This window comes from Phlebotomus papatasi, chromosome 2 (genome assembly GCF_024763615.1).
Source record: "Phlebotomus papatasi isolate M1 chromosome 2, Ppap_2.1, whole genome shotgun sequence".
Lineage (NCBI taxonomy): Eukaryota > Metazoa > Arthropoda > Insecta > Diptera > Psychodidae > Phlebotomus > Phlebotomus papatasi.
This window is the reverse complement of record NC_077223.1, coordinates 28,215,974-28,231,990: the sequence shown is the minus strand read 5'-3', so window position 1 is coordinate 28,231,990 and position 16,017 is coordinate 28,215,974. Positions and strand designations below refer to the sequence as shown.

Sequence of the window (16,017 nt, the reverse complement as noted above, 5' to 3'; positions counted from 1 at the left end):
AAAAAATGGAAAACTTTCATTTATGGTTTGTGAATATGGCTTTATTTAAACTTATTCGATTTATAGACCACATTCTTTAATTTAAATGAAAGTGGTTCTATCGTGTTGTTCAAACCAAATTTCACTATTGAAGTCTTTTGTTAAAAATAGAGACCTCTAGCGGCCAAAACTTTACTTATTTGACGTAATGTAATTATTTGAACATTTCTATATCAAAATTATTTCAACGAGGTGAAATAAACAATATGCTAAAGGTAAAATAGTGATCTTTGCAGAGCTGATTCTATTTTTTTGACCGCCACTGTATATGCCGGAGCCATAAAGTTTTTGCAGTTTGATGACTTGAAATTGACATTCAATGAAATGAAATTTCCTTTAAAATCGAGATTGAAATTCACTAAATCGAAACTGTATGTATCAGCCAGCATTTATACTAAGTTTAATATAATTTCTAGTATAAAATATTTTATGATCATTTTCGTAATTTTAAATATTTTAATAAATTACTTTTTCTTTATTTTAATTTTTTTTATTGTACCATAGAAAATCTAATGTCTTTATTGTCTTCCTTTATGCCACTTAAGTGGATATTATACATTTTGAAAAGACAACATGAATATTCCTCATTCACAATGATGATAATGAAAAAAAAACATAAAATAACTAATGAGAAATAGTATCACTAACTACCATGTAATATTTATCGATTTTCTAGGGTAATACAGTGAGAAAAGAAACTTACCCTCCCCCCTATGTAATACGCACACTTCAATGTAATTGTATTTGAAAAGGATATAAAAGAAATTCTATTTAAATGACGTATTGTAGAGAATTTAATTAAAAAGAAAAAAAAAACAAAATAGCAAAAGATATGTGAAAGATTGAAAATAATATAACCTAAATGTTCACCACAACAAAAGAGAACAGTGACAGATGTCACTTTCTGCAAGTTCAATTTGTAAAACAAAATCCCAACCAAAGAAAATGTCATAGTAATAAAACGTGTTGTATATCTCATTTTTGAATAAAACGAAAAGAAAAATAAATGGCAAATCATTAAAAATCTAAATGTAAAAAGAGAAAAACAAGACAAAAACAGAAAACACAGGAATATGAATTATTGTGAATTATTACAAAATGAAAAAAAAAAACTATTTTTGAACAAAAATTCTTTTATAAAACCACAATGTTAATTTTTGGAACATGACAAAAAAATAACACGGTGTTTGTGTACCAAGCAAACAACTCATTCAACACATTGAGACAATTTTTCTTTACTCTGCTTTCCTCATTCACACATTTTTTTGGTTTATTTCTAAATAGAAACAAATGGAAAAAGTAATAAAATGTGTGCTAAAAGGTATTATTAGAGATAACAGAGAAATGAACATATTTTTAAAGTAAATTGTCAAAATGAATTGAATCACAACGATAGCCATGCAAAATGTTGTATGGTTGATTTGCAAAAAAAAAGTCAACAGATTTAATCTGTAATGCTCAAAGACTTTTATTATCTTTTGGTTTTACTTTTATCATAGATAAAAGAATTTCTTTGCACCACTTGTCGTTGAAAAGGGATTATTTATGCCGGGATGAGGTATTAAAACCCTTGCGTAAACTTCACTTATGAATAATTTTAGGCCACGCCCTTTTTCGGAGTCACTATCAAAGGAAATGAATATTCCTTCCATTCTAAAAAAAACAAGTGGTATGTTTGAGAAAAAAAAATATCACGATAAAATTGGCTTTTAAGGGTGAAATCAATAAAAATAATGACAGCTAGTGACAAACGATCAATATGCTGACAGGCAAATTGACTACTCCTCCAAGCCCCGGGAGGACAAAGACAAGGTGGGCACCTAGCACTCCTGGGTTGAGTAATGTAACAAAGGAGGATTGACCAGTAGTTCCATTGCCTCATTGAAGGTAATGTAAAGAACATTACAGCCGTCATCCCTCGCTTTTTTTTTAACAAAAGGCAATCGGGCCATAAGTAACCGGAAAGTCCGGCTACCCTTATGTGACCGCAGAAAATACAGTAACGTTCAAAACATTAAATACACCCATCGTAAGTTTAAATACACCTGAATTGAGCCGGAAAAACGCTGTAATATCCAGTTCTATTGATCGAAATACTTTCATATATATACCAAAGAATAGTTTTAATAAAAATATGAGAAAATACCTGGGGTAAAAAAATTATAATTTTAAGAATCAGTCAAAAATTAGCTTTTTGACTGATAGAAATTATACTTCTTTTCAAATTATACTTATTATTTTTGTAGCAATTTCATTTCTTTCTTGGAAGGCGCCAACATCAGTTCCAATCTTGGTGGAAACACTTCAGGATATGTGGGCAGAGTTCCTTCTAACATTTTGGAGAAATTGATAAACAGGATGCCCCGAATCTGTGAGGCACTTATCAAAGTTAAAGGAGGATTCTTCGAGGAAAACTAAATTTGATGATTTTATTCATGTTTTTTTAAATAAAATAATGAAGTAAAAGAAATGAAATTGCAACAATAATAAATAGTAATTAGAAAAATAATAAAAAATATATGAAAAAGTAGAATTTGGGCTGAAAATTTCAATATTCAAAGAAGAAACCCCTTTCAGAACACATCACACCGGAAACCGACCACAATCCGTACCAAAAATATTCCATCGGTATTATTTTCAGTTTTTCTGACTCTTAATAATATTTACTAATAGTATTTAGCTTATATTCAATGATTATTAAAAGATTAGATCAGTTTTAGAATGTGGGGCTACTTTTGCATTTTTTTCCAAAAAGCTAATTTTTGACTGATCCTCAAATTATAAATGTTGTAGCTCATGTATTTTCTCAAATCTTGTTTAAAACTGTTCTTAGGTTTAAATATGAAATTATTTCAGTCAATAGAACTGGATATTACAGCGTTTTCCCGGTCCAAATCACGTGTATTTAAGTTTACGAAGGGTGTATTTAATGTTTTGGCCGTTAGAGTATTTCGAAATCGTGCACTAAAATCTATCTAAAAATACATATTTCATAATGTTCGCCAAAATTATACAAGAACTACGAGCAAATTTGTTTAAGTCGCGGTGCAATAGCTGCAAAATTTTTACAAGGAAAAGTGAAAAATATCTTCACTTTTTATTAGACTGATGGGAGTTAAGTCAAATCATTATTTTGATTATAATTACGTTAAGTCTTCTCTCGGCTTAAGTTGTAAGTATGTCTAGGGCATAAGACAAATGCAGAAGATCGAATACACAACCCTTTAGCTGTCCAATTGTTCTTTGTAATTTTCTAAAGGAGGAAGGAGATCTTCTGAGTGAGAGCCAGATGTACTACTGTAGCAATCGTTAAGTTAGGTTCTCAATGAACAGAGCGTTCTAAACAATGTTATCGCCCTCAGCTCCTGTTTTCCCAGGAGTCTCTTGCTAGTGCGTGTCTCGATTGCCCTGACACCTAATAGTTCCCGTAGTCTTCTACTCAGTGGCCCAAGGGGTATCCTCTTAGTGACTGGATACATTTTAGGGGAATGTGCTAGCTATTTGATAACTCTTTGTCTAGGGCCATCATTCACCTCCGACACACATATTTGAGTTAGCATATGTGTTTCTTACACGAATTATAGGCTTAGAGCAAAAAGTTATCTTTTGAATCGCGCATTCAATTACAATAATATTCATATCTTGGAATCATTTTTATTAATTCCTTGGCTCGGGGTAATCATAATAATTTATAATAAATAAAAGGATAAACACGGAGATTACCGTTTGCTCTACAAATTGTGTTTTCATTTTTCGAATGGACTTTACTATTAAAATGATAAACTTCCCGAACTGCTTTATAAAAAGGCGTGGCCTAGTTTCTGAAAACAGAATTTTCACGCCTTGTCTAAGAGGTAAATTATTTAAAAGCTGTCATGACAACGTTTTATCGAATAAATGAAAAAACGCCATTTTCTTACAAATGGCTTAAAAGGGCGTGGTCAAAATTTATTTGTAGGCGTGGCTCATTTAATATGATTATTACGACAACCCTCTAAAAATTAGGGAAATAAGATGCGGAGTGGGAATTGACACGGGGTGGCAAGAAAAATGTTTTTTTTTTAATTTCGGAGATTATGTAAAAACATCGAAATCTCCCAAAAATAATTAAAAATTTATGTGTCAAATAATTATGATTTTCATTGAATTAGTTAAAAAAAAGAGGATGAGATACTTACTTAAAACCAAAGCGACCATTTATAATCTCTATCACGTTAATACAAAGAATAAAAAAAAAGAAATTTGCCTTATAGTTACTTTATTCATTCAATCATTTCGGATTGAGAAAAAAAACCTTGTGAAATTGTTAATCTATTTAAAAGAAAAAAAAATTAAAAGAAAATCTCATTTAGCGCCATTTGTAAATAAAATCTCTATTATTTTGAAAAGAAAAAGGATACAAAGACAATGATCTTTGGAAAGGACGTGGTGTGAGAGAATGAATAGTCAAAAATTGTTTATGTTTTGGGTCAATGAAAAATGACATAAATTTTATCTACGATATAGATATTGATGTCAGAGATTTGAAAAATAAACCAACATTCTGAGTGAATTGTTAATAATGGAAAAAAACCTAATGAAGAAAACTTACTGTAGAAAAAAAAGATGTGTGTAAAACAATTTTATAAACATATACGGGTAAATGTCACTAAATGAGTAAAATATATATGTATGTTTAATAAAAAAAACCACTGTATTTTTCCTTTGCAAAATCACCAAACATCTTTCATCTTGTCGATCATGTCGATATGACGCCATTTTCGTGACGATCCACCTCCATTTTGACGCTCTTGTTGTCATTCTCGTCCAAATCATCCGAATTTCGGTCATCGCCATTCGTTCGGATCATCACATTTGCGACTTTTTGTTGTAGAATCTGCATATTGAAGTGAAAACTCAATTAATTAGTTTTTATTGAATGCACTCTCGCTGTGTTAAATTAATAAGTGACAGAGTGTTTGATAAAGGGGTTATATCTGAAGCATTTTCTGTCATTCAATTCAGTATACTCTTCATGAAAAATTATACCACAACATAATTATTTGTTTCATAATTGAGTTTGCCCCAATGCCTGTGTCATACATAGTTATATAAATAGTTATTATTTGTTGTCTACATATTGAAGCTGATCTCATCAAAAATTATTTCAAAAATTTATGAAAGAAAAATTTCTACTTTTGAAGGAATTTTTGAATTTCCGGTGTAAGAGAAAAGAGACTGAAAGGATTTGATACGAATTGACCAACAATTTATGAACAAGTGTTGAGATAATTAAGGTTATGTTTTATGGAAATTAGAACCACAGAATGCCATCATGTGAAAGAATGCCCAGAACGCTGCTTAAACAGGGAACCTGTAGGGGAATTCTGTAATTTTCGTGGCATTGTCACGCGTGAGTTCGAAACCTGACAATGCCATTCGAGCTTTTTTTGTCATATCATATGAGTTCGAAAATGCAATTCATTGAATTTTTAATGAAATCCATTTACTTGATGATTTTATGAAAATACAGTACGTCTTGGTTGATTTGTTTTACAAAATTCATTGTCATTTGAATTGCCAGAAATCTCAAATATGTGAGTTCTGACAATGCCACGTGAGCTTACAGAGTAGCATTTTCGAAAAAGCTCTCCTAAGATTCGAACCCAATTTGTCATATGACATTGCCAGTGTGTTACAGAATTCCCCTTCTGATCTGAAGGGACAAGGATAAAAGGACGCGCCAGAAAACGATGGAAAGAAATAATGGACAGGGTCCTTAAACAACTTGGGGTGCTGAAGTGCTAGAGGCAGGTGGTGGAGTGGAGAGTCACCTGGATTGGAGAAGGTTAGTGAGAGAGACCCGATCCCTTAAAAAGACGTTGCAGCCACCTAAGTGAGTAAGTTATAAAAACTGTTTTTTCCAACTGTGGCGCCACTATAATTATCCTTACTAAAGTTCCATAAAGTATAAATGATCAAGAAAGTTTTAGCGCTTTGTAGGAGCTTTCATTTCCGCTATCGTTCATTAAATTCGGTCATAGAGCCAGAGGTATGGCGTTTTGATTTTTATAAACTTTAACCCCTCATATCTCCGGTTTTATTGCAACTACAGGAAACGCATGGCACTATTTCGAAACTTCCATAGCCTAGATAGACTACAATGCTCCAACATTTTAAAATTTAACTAAGTTACAAAGGGTAGATAAGTCGGAGGTTATTGTAATTTCCCGGCAGCCCCGGCAGCCTGTACAATGCAGGCTGTTGGCTGCTTATCTGTACATCCTGGGCTCTCGACCCTGATAGGGATAAAACGGGTTTAGGAAAAAATACCATGATAAAATGTTAACTATACTAAAATAGTAGAAACAGGTCAGTCAATTTTTGAATTTTGAGCCTTTTAACTTAGATATTGTCTTTGAAACTGAATGCCCAACTGAAAGCTCTATAAGGCCCATCAACAAAATTCTAAAAGTTGAGCCTCGTTGAGCCTGATTTATGTCATAGCATAATGGTAGAAATACTGAAAAAAAAAAAACGAAAAAAAAACATAGTTTGGAGAGTATTCAAAATGGTAGGGTAGGGGATAGGAGGTTAATTCGGCTCTTTTAGGATCGGGATACTTTTTAATTCGGGCAGCAGTTAAATTTGAAAAAAGCTTGTTGACATTTTTCAAGTTCGATTGTGATTATCGAATGAAGCAAATATGCTCAAATTTGCCATGCTTTGTCTCAGTTGTGATGTGATTTTGCATTATTAAGGGGCTTTCATAAAATTTACAATTAATATGAGTATGTAAACTTAATATGAGTATGCAGGTAAACAAAAAATCGTTGCATTTCGAAAAATTTCACGCCCGAATTTCTCTCTAATTCGGGTGACATTGCGGTCCCAAATGCCCGAATTTGAGAGAGTCTACTGTATAAGTTAGAACTTTCAGCCGATGGCCTTTGCCGAAATCTACAAGTCGATACCTCTCTTTAGTTTGTAAGGTAAGTTCGAAGATCGGACGGCCGACAAGGTTTTTTTAGTTACCTAGGGTAAAGTGTATAATTTGGAATTAGTGATATAAGTTGGACAATTCGCCGGTACAAGTTGGACATGGCTTTTTTCTTGATAAATACAGTACAAAATTTGTTTCTAAGCACAAGAAACCAAATTATAAAACTAAAGCATTAAAAATATACAAATAAAAATGAAGTAGTAAATTTATCAAGACGAAAAGCCCTGTCCAAATTATACCATTGTCCAACTTGTACCACTGTCCAACTTGTACCACTTTACCCTACATATTCGTAAATATGAATTGGCGAAATACATTTTGTTAAGATTGTGAGATCGTCAAAAATATCACCTAATAGTGATTTCGAAACCACTTTAGTGCTAACAGTAATAGGATCTGTCCATCCAGCCGTTACCATGCATAGAGCCCAAGCGGTTAGAGATAGAGACTTTGTATCTTCGGGAGACCACCTCTATAAGTCGACTCCGGTCATTAACAGGTCCCTCTTTTTCCTCACCTTTCCGCTCCCCTTCAAAACCATGTTTTTTAGGATTGCTCTAAAACGTGTCATGTGATTTTTTTCATTTCCCAGGCAGACATTTCGTCCTTATACGAAAATATCCCTGAATCATTCCTAATAACAGTTTTCTAGGTCAAAAGTTTACAGGGCTCTAGAGTCTAGAGTAGAGAGCATATTTTAGATACCTTGGTACTTAATCCTAACATTCCAGTATACTGCATAAAAAATCATTTTTCAACAAATGTTTGTGTACTTTTTTTGACATTGTTTGTGATTGAATTGACGTAAATACCGATAATTCGAAAATGGAAGATCTAGCGCTAAAGCGGTGGGTATGTGAGCTTGCACTTGAGACTTCCGGGTGATTTTCAAATAGGTCTGACGGGTCTGACTTGGCTTTGAAGAAGTAACTTTTTGTTTTCGAAAGGCTATTACTGAACAAACCCAATTGAGAGAATTTATAATATTTAGTTATGAAAGAAACACTTTTTGATACTTTCATAACCTGTTGACATTCTTTCAGTTCCATTTAGGACATGTGAAATTTGGAAACCCCGCTTTAAATGGCAAAAGGTAAGATTAAAGAAAAAAATGTCATACTCCTTGCATTTTATTAGATAGATTGAATAAATTTCAATATTTTGACGAAACGGTCAATATAAGGGTTCCCTGTCAGGGTTCCTTTGATCCTATTTGGGCATGTTGTCTTCATGAATCTTCATGAATATTTAGAACATCGAAAGGGTAATTTTAATTGGACATATGGGTTCTAAAGGAGGCGTAAAATATATTTATTTATCTCCAAAAATTAATTGAATAAGAATTCTAATTACACTTTATAATATTCATACGAATTAGGGGAGACAGGGGCACAATTAGCCAGCAAATAAAATTTATCTTTGCTTATAAAATTGTGAAAAATTGTTTCAATGAGACCGATAAATATTTCGAATATTTCAGTGAATAGGGAGAGATGTGTTTACTCTGAAAAATACTCCAATATTTCTTATGAGGCGAGCTAGAACATCTCACTGTCTAAAGCGGTCTTCAGACTAGAGGTTTAAGCCAGTTCCCTAAAGCGGTCTTCAGATTAAAGGTTTAGTCCAGTTCCCGAAGGTCTCAAAATCCTAAATCAGGGGCATGACGCTTCCTATGTTTCCCATATGTTACAAGCGTGCCGAAAAAACTTTTGAGTTTATTTGCTGTTTTCTGTCATTGTAGGATGAATTAGCAAAAAATACAAGTACAAAATAAAAGCCAATTTAACAACGAATAGGCAACCAAAATCCCTAAATTGGTAACCTACGTAGTTTTGGAGATATATCGTGAAATGTGTACGAAAACAGGAAAAAATTTATACTAAAACCGGTCGCATTTTTTTCAGAGTTAATGTCACCCCCTGTCCTAAATAGTGAGCCATTTTACTGCTTTTTGAGAGCCTAACAGTTCATTTATCTTTAATAATCCAATCATAAGTTAAATTTTTCCAAAAAAAATGTGATTGATAATAAATTAAAGCAATTAAGGCAATTAAGCAATAGCTCTTAGACCTGAAGCCGGTATAAGGTCATAAAATACTAAATAGCTGGCATTTTTTTTGCTTTTTATGAGCCTAATAGGTCACTTATCTTTAGTAATCTAATACTAAGTAAATTTTTTTCCAAAAATCATGATTGATAAGAAATTAGAGCAGTTAAGCCACATAGCTAAAGCTAAACCTCAGATCTGAAGCCCGTATAATTCTACTTCTGACTAAATCTGACTAGTAGCTGTATAAAATTATTATTATAATTTATTATTAATTCATTTTTTATTAAAATTTCAGGTGATATTTTAAAGATATTATAGGGTTTTTAGTCAAATTCTCACGATATGGCGTCTTACTTTTTGTCTTCTGCTTCATAAATTTACTAAAAAAAACCTTAATGCAAGATATTTAGAATTCTTGCGCACTAAAAACATTTTAAATAAAGTCTATTCCGTCTATTCTATTTTCGACTATTAATTTTGTGAATATCTCATATTGATATTTGATTAATATATCAAAATTGAAAAGCGTGACTTTTCGTCCATAAAAAAGCAACACCTCTAATCCTCAAGGGCCTTGTAAAGATTTTTGGGATTTTACGGGTGGAAAATTGATAAATATATTATTGAAAGCAGTGACCCAGAAACCTCGAGTAAAAGTGTTTGGGAAGTCGTGATAAAAGTCAAGGATCCTCAAGTCCTACTTCCGATGAATTCAGAGGTTGATATTGAACATGCGAGGACTCGTGGGAAAAGCACCGCGAGTTCATCAATATTGCAAGAATGTTGATTTCTTACCAACTGCCGTCTGAGTTCAGCATTAGCCAACTTCTCCTGCAGCTCCTCGATGCTCGGCGGTGTCGAAGGAGTTTCTTCAAGGCGACGGAGCCTCTTGGGTGGATGCTTCTTCACCAAACTACTGTCGTCATCGTCCAATGGTATCTCAAATGCCGTTGAGGGAGCTTCACAAGAAAACATATGTAGTCATGCATTATTTATCAAATTATCAAACTTGTTGAATAAGACACAATTGCTACAGTTAAATACAATTTGCTCAATTATTACTTGTTTAAATACTGTTCGTTTTAAATGCTTTATGACTTTAAATGCTTAAAATCTAAAATTGTGATTACATTGACTTTGATATTAACCGTTTATGACCTTTCTATTATTATTTTTTTTTAATTTGAGTTTTCGAACATAAGTGATATTGGCTCTATTGGCTCCGTTCAGTAATAACCTTTCGAAGAGACAAAGCCACTCCAAAGCCAAGCCAAACCCATTCGAAAATCTACCGGAAGCCAAAAGTGCAAGTTCACGTACTCGCCGCTTTAGCGCTGATTGTTCTGCCATTTCGGATTTCGATATTCTTGACACTTCAATCGTCAACAATGTCAACAACAGTGTGCAAACATTTGCTGCAAAAAGTGAATTTTTGTGTAGTTTTGTGGAAATTCAGGATGGCAGAACTTCTTAATTGCACTTTCACTCAAAGAGATGTCCTTTTTAGGAACTAGCTCATTCTTGTGTAACTCGTCGGTTTAAACGTTCGAACTTCCAACGGGTTTTTAGGTAAGTTCTCTCTGATATACCTTCGAATCGGAAAAGGAAAAACCTCTACCGGAGAGAGCTCTCAAATCGGGAAGGTTATTACTGAACGAGAGGATTCAGAAATAACCTTTCGAAGAGACAAAGCCACTTATTCAAAGCCAAGCCAAACCTATTCGAAAATCTACCGGAATAAGCCTAAAGTGCAAGTTCACGTACTCGCCGCTTTATGTCAACAATGTGTCAAATTCAAGTATTCCTCTCGTTCAGTAATAACCTTCTCGATTTGAGAGTTTTCTCCGGTTGAGGTTTTTCCTTTACCGATTCGAATGTATCAGAGAGAACTTACCTAAAAACCCGTTGGAACTTCGAACGTTTAAACCAACAAGTTACATAATAGTGAGAAAGTTCATGAAAGGACATAATTTATCTTAATAAAATTGCATTTCAAACGTTCTGCCATCCTGAAATTCCACAAACTACACAAAAATTCACTTTTTCCAGTAAACGTATACTCACTATTGATGACATTGTTGACGTTTAAAGTGTCAAGAATACCGAAATTCGAAATGGCAGAAAAATCAGCGCTAAAGCGACAGGTATGTGAACTAGCACTTTAGGTCTCCGGTAGATTTTCGAATAGGTTTGGCTTGGCTTTGGAGTGGCTTTGTCTCTTCGAAAGGTTATTACTGAACAGGGCTATTATGAATATTAGGTGAGATTCTTAACAATCTCACCTACTATAATCCTAACAAAATTTCATGTCGTCCGATCGACCTCAAATTTGGCCAAAATGTGTTTCGCCACTTCCTGATTCCGAATATATATGTGGCTAAGTTACGTTCCCGGCCGGCCGGCCGGCCGCTCTTTGGAGCTTAATAGCTCCTAAACTAAAAAAGATATCGACTTGCGGTTTTCGGCAAAGGTTATATATCGGGTGAAAATTGCAACTTGGTGCATTGACCCCCCACCCCCCAGCCCTCCTTCCGCCATTTTGAAGACCCCCCTTTTTTTTGTTTTCTCAATAGCTCCGCCCCTATGGCATTCAGCGGACTCAAATTTTAGTATGTTATAGCTGGGCCTTAGAGCTTTCCATCAATACCAAACTTAAGGTCCCCCGACCCTCCTGACCCGAGATATAAGGGTCCAAAAAAAAATTCTTAAAATGGCAATAACTCCGGTTCTAATTGTCAGAATTTAAAAAGTGAGGGCTTTTTGCAAAGCTCTCGTGAAATGCCACTTCTCCTTCTAACATCGCAAGTTCATAAAACCACCGCTAGGGGCGCTATTATTAAAAAGAAAATTTTTAAATCTTAAAAGTTAAATAACTCAAAAATTCCATTGTGCATCGGGCTGAAAATTTAGTATGTTGTAGCCGTTGATTATACCTATCAAACAAAAAAAACCTTAAGTCGATCCATAACCCCTGACCCGAGCTATAAGGGGTCAAAGTTCGAACATTGACCGGCCTCTATCTCCGGTTCTAATTAACATAGCGACCTAAATTTTACCTTTTTGGTTTCGTCTCGATGAGCACTTTCAGATGGAAGTTCAAAAAGTCACCACAGGTGGCGCTGTGATAGCGTCAAAATTCATCGAAATTCAAAGTCACTTTTCTCAAAAACGGCATTGTGCAAGTTAATGAAATTTTAGTATGTTGTAGTCCAGTCTAGGACGTTTCCAAAATGGTGCGTAGGTGCGCTGTGTTTAAAACAGAACCGGAGATATGAGGGGTCAAAGTTCACGAAATTCAAAAAATCATATCTCCGGTTCTATGTGACCGATTTTGATGAATGAGGGCTTAAACGAAAGATCTCACCAAATGCTACAACTTTCTAGAATATTTGAACTTCGTGGGACCAACACCAGGGGCGCCACAGTCGAAAAACCAATTTCAATATCACATAACCTCAATTATCTCGACTGTCGCTGAACCGATTTTGGTGATTACTTCAACATAATTATAGAGCACATTTGTCTCTACATTTCGTCCATACATCATTTTCCGCTCAGACTACACTATCACTCCGATTTTGCCGTTTAAGTGTGAAAAAATTGATTTTTCCCATAATAACGCTTTGAAATCACTCAGATGCCAATTTGACTGCCTCTACTCCACCGAGACACTTAAAATAGGGGTTTAAATGGAAAGTCCCACAAAATACAACAATTCTTTGATATAGTTGAAGTTCAACAAATGACTACTTGGGGAACTCTGGATGAAAAAACGAGTTAAGAAACAAAAAACCTCGCTTATCTTGACTTCTGAGTAATCGATGAGATCATGTTCTATGGGAAAATTATAGAGAACATTCTGGTCTACATTTCACCCATATAACACTTTTCTGTCAGTTCATCCAAATCCTTGACATTTTGGTTCAAATACAAAACTTGTATAATTTCACGAATTTGATTCAAGATAACTGAATGGCGTCTCCCTACTTCAGCATCAAATCGAATTTGCATGCACTCCGAGTTAGCTCACGTTAAGAATCTCACCTACATAAGCCGGTTAGGATTATCTGTCCTTTTGAGTTGTTTTTTTTTGTATTTTGATTAAATTTTTTCAATTTACTTATCAATCAACATTACTTTTTGAGGCCATAAAAAGGTAGAGAGAAAATTTCTCTTGAATTTGTGTCTTACTATAATTATAAGTTATGTTCAATCATTTCGGAGATTATTCTACGAAAACATTTTAGAACCACCGAAAGCTTTCTATACTTTCTTCCCATTTACAGCTGGATTTTGATTATTTTACATAGTGTCTTGGATAAAAGGCGTAACTCTATTTCCCCTGTCGTTGATGTTCGAAAAATTAAGATTCAATTTTGATGTCAAACTGAATTTTCACACAAGGTTGAGAAAATTTATGAATATCACATTAAGTAACTGTTAAAAGAATTGCTAAATTATTATGAGGGGAATTATAAATGGCCAAAAATATGTATTAAGAACCTCGTTGTTTTTTTTTTGTTTTCTTCACAACAACGATACACTTTGAAATTCGATCAGAAAACACTGAGATTTTCTATACTTGAGAGAAAACGGAGTGAAAGAATTTGATATATATTGCCTACTATTGGGAGCTAATTTATAAAGTCACTTTTGAAAAGACCCTGTATTCAATTATTTTTCAAGAGTTAAATTTGAAATGTACTTCTTATGAAGTGTTGGCGCTGTAATTGCTGTCGAAAATGTCTTGCATACATCACGGCGTTTTCGTATATTATTCTAAATATATCTCTTTGCGGATATGCAATTTTACTGTATCACTGGAGTTAATTCCCGGGCTTTTTTCCGTCCTGTAGGAGAATTCTGTAATTTTCGTGGCATTGTCACGCGTGAGTTCGAAACCTGACAATGTCACTCGAGCTTTTTTTGTCATATTATATGAGTTCGAAAATGCAATTCATTGAATTTTTAATGAAATCCCTTTACTTGATGATTATATGAAAACACAGTATGTCTTGGTTAATTTATTTAACAAAATTCATTGTCATTTTCATTGCCAGAAATCTCAAATATGTGACTTCTGACAATGCCATGTGAGCTGAAATGGTAATGTCACGGTTACAGAATCGCATTTACGAAAAAGCTCTCCTGAGATTCGAACCCAATTTGCCATATGATATTGCCAGAGTGTTACAGAATTCCTCTCCTGATAACTGTTTTCAAAACTGAACTCTCTGTATTTCAGCCAACATGTGGACGAAACGAGAAGCTAAAACGTTTTTTCTTTGGCTTTCGATACCGATTTTCGATTTTTTAATCTCAAATTCCTTTTTTTTGTAAATCACGTCTACCAATTTTACGTAAATAATGTGCTTCTTAATCTTGAGCAATATATGAAAATGTGAAGCTTTCGAAATTATATGACAGTATTTGAGAACTCATAATATTTCGAAAATAGATTTATATCAGGTATAAAAAATATATTTAATTGATTTCAGTTTCTTTTTCTGTTACAAACATTACTGATAATTGAAATATTTTCTCAGTTTCTGTGTAATTTATTTAAGTTAATTGACAAAATTACCTCAGTTGAAATATATTCCAATAATAATAATAGAGGAAGGAAAACTTAAAACACCTTAACATTACAATGTGTTACCTTATAAATTTTCATTCAATATATCGATTTTATTGATATAATCACAATACATAAAATTTAATGAGGTTCTTTAACTAAAAATGAGAATAAGACAATAATTTTAAGAAATAATGCAATTTAAAGACGAGAGAAATGTTAAATGAAACAAATTTTGCTGTTTAAATTTCAAATTTTCTGCAGAAAGATCAAAGTGAAAGAGAAATTCCGCAAAAGACATCATAACAATTTCTAAGAAAATCTAATGAAAATTGTTCTTGAGATATTTCTCAAATAAATTTACTGTGAAAATCTCTCAGTAATACTCACGATAAGTCGCTGGGCTGCCTTCCGTTCCATTTTCCGGTGCTACACTTGAACTCTGAGACGACGAACATCCCATTTTGTTCACCCAATCCCCGTTCTGTTTTATCACCTGTTTTTTGTATAAAAAGTTTGAAACACCTCAAGAAGTCACAACGCGATTTCCAACGATCAATTTCACAAAGAAAGTCTCAATCATTCCTTTGTATTTTCCCAATGAAATTCAATCCTTTGCCATTCAGAGCGCTAAAAAGAAAATTCTCCGCTGCAAAGAGGCACTCGTTATGGCGCACTTTTGATGACTCTTGGGTAAATCAACTTCTGTCCAGGAACTCTAGTAAATAGAGGATTTTTTCAGGTTGAATGGTGAAAAAAAGACACTCAGACAAAACGCATGCGTTCGTTCCGACAAAAAGGAGTTTTCCATTCATTTATCTATTGAAATCCAATGAGTGGGTGGCAAGTTGAACAGGTGCTGACTAAATTGGGGTTATTATTTCATGTGTGCTCAATCATTAATGGCAAATATTAATTCTCCGTCCACAACCTTATTCTCTCGGGGGTGTCTTGAGAAGCACAGAAAAACCTCCAATCACTCACAGAGTTGAAATTAATCAGACGAAAGATAAGATTTTTTATTTTTTATAGCAGAGGTGCGCGAGAACCGTTTGAAACCGAACAAACGTCAAAGAACTTGTACGTCAATGATCAAAATGCTACCAAATTTCAAACGTTTCTTGCACACACCCCTGTTTTATAAAGATGATTTTTTAAGCAAGATATCTTGTCAAACATTAATTTTTTCACTTACATAAATTGGATTGTAAGACCCAAACCTTATAAACCTAATCCCAGAAAATTGCCGTTGGCTTGAAGGGGATTCGAACCTAGAATATTTGCATTATAAAAGAATATTTCTACCATTTAATCCATTGTGTACGCAATTTTTAGTTTTGGCTTTAAAGTATTGCGATATGAAAATTTAAT

At 33.7% G+C, this 16,017-nt stretch overlaps 1 protein-coding gene across 1 annotated transcript; it reads right to left on the bottom strand.

Moving 5' to 3' along the window:
• Positions 1–3,472: 3,472 nt before the first annotated feature.
• Positions 3,473–15,362, bottom strand: LOC129803329 (uncharacterized). Its single transcript, XM_055849787.1, has 3 exons — positions 15,037–15,362; positions 9,867–10,030; positions 3,473–4,915 (listed from the first exon to the last, which is right to left on the bottom strand). Exons 1-3 carry the CDS (start codon positions 15,107–15,109, stop codon positions 4,778–4,780), a joined length of 375 nt encoding a protein of 124 aa, XP_055705762.1. The 5' UTR covers positions 15,110–15,362; the 3' UTR covers positions 3,473–4,777.
• Positions 15,363–16,017: the final 655 nt, after the last annotated feature.

Excerpts from the sequence above, each read along its gene's own strand:
- LOC129803329 (XM_055849787.1), bottom strand. The coding sequence starts at position 15,109 with ATGGGATGTTCGTCGTCTCAGAGTTCAAGTGTAGCACCGGAAAATGGA. Across the intron at positions 10,031-15,036 it reads AGGCAGCCCAGCGACTTATC|CTCCCTCAACGGCATTTGAG; the intron begins GTGAGTATTACT and ends TTTCTTGTGAAG. Across the intron at positions 4,916-9,866 it reads CTGAACTCAGACGGCAGTTG|ATTCTACAACAAAAAGTCGC; the intron begins GTAAGAAATCAA and ends TTCAATATGCAG.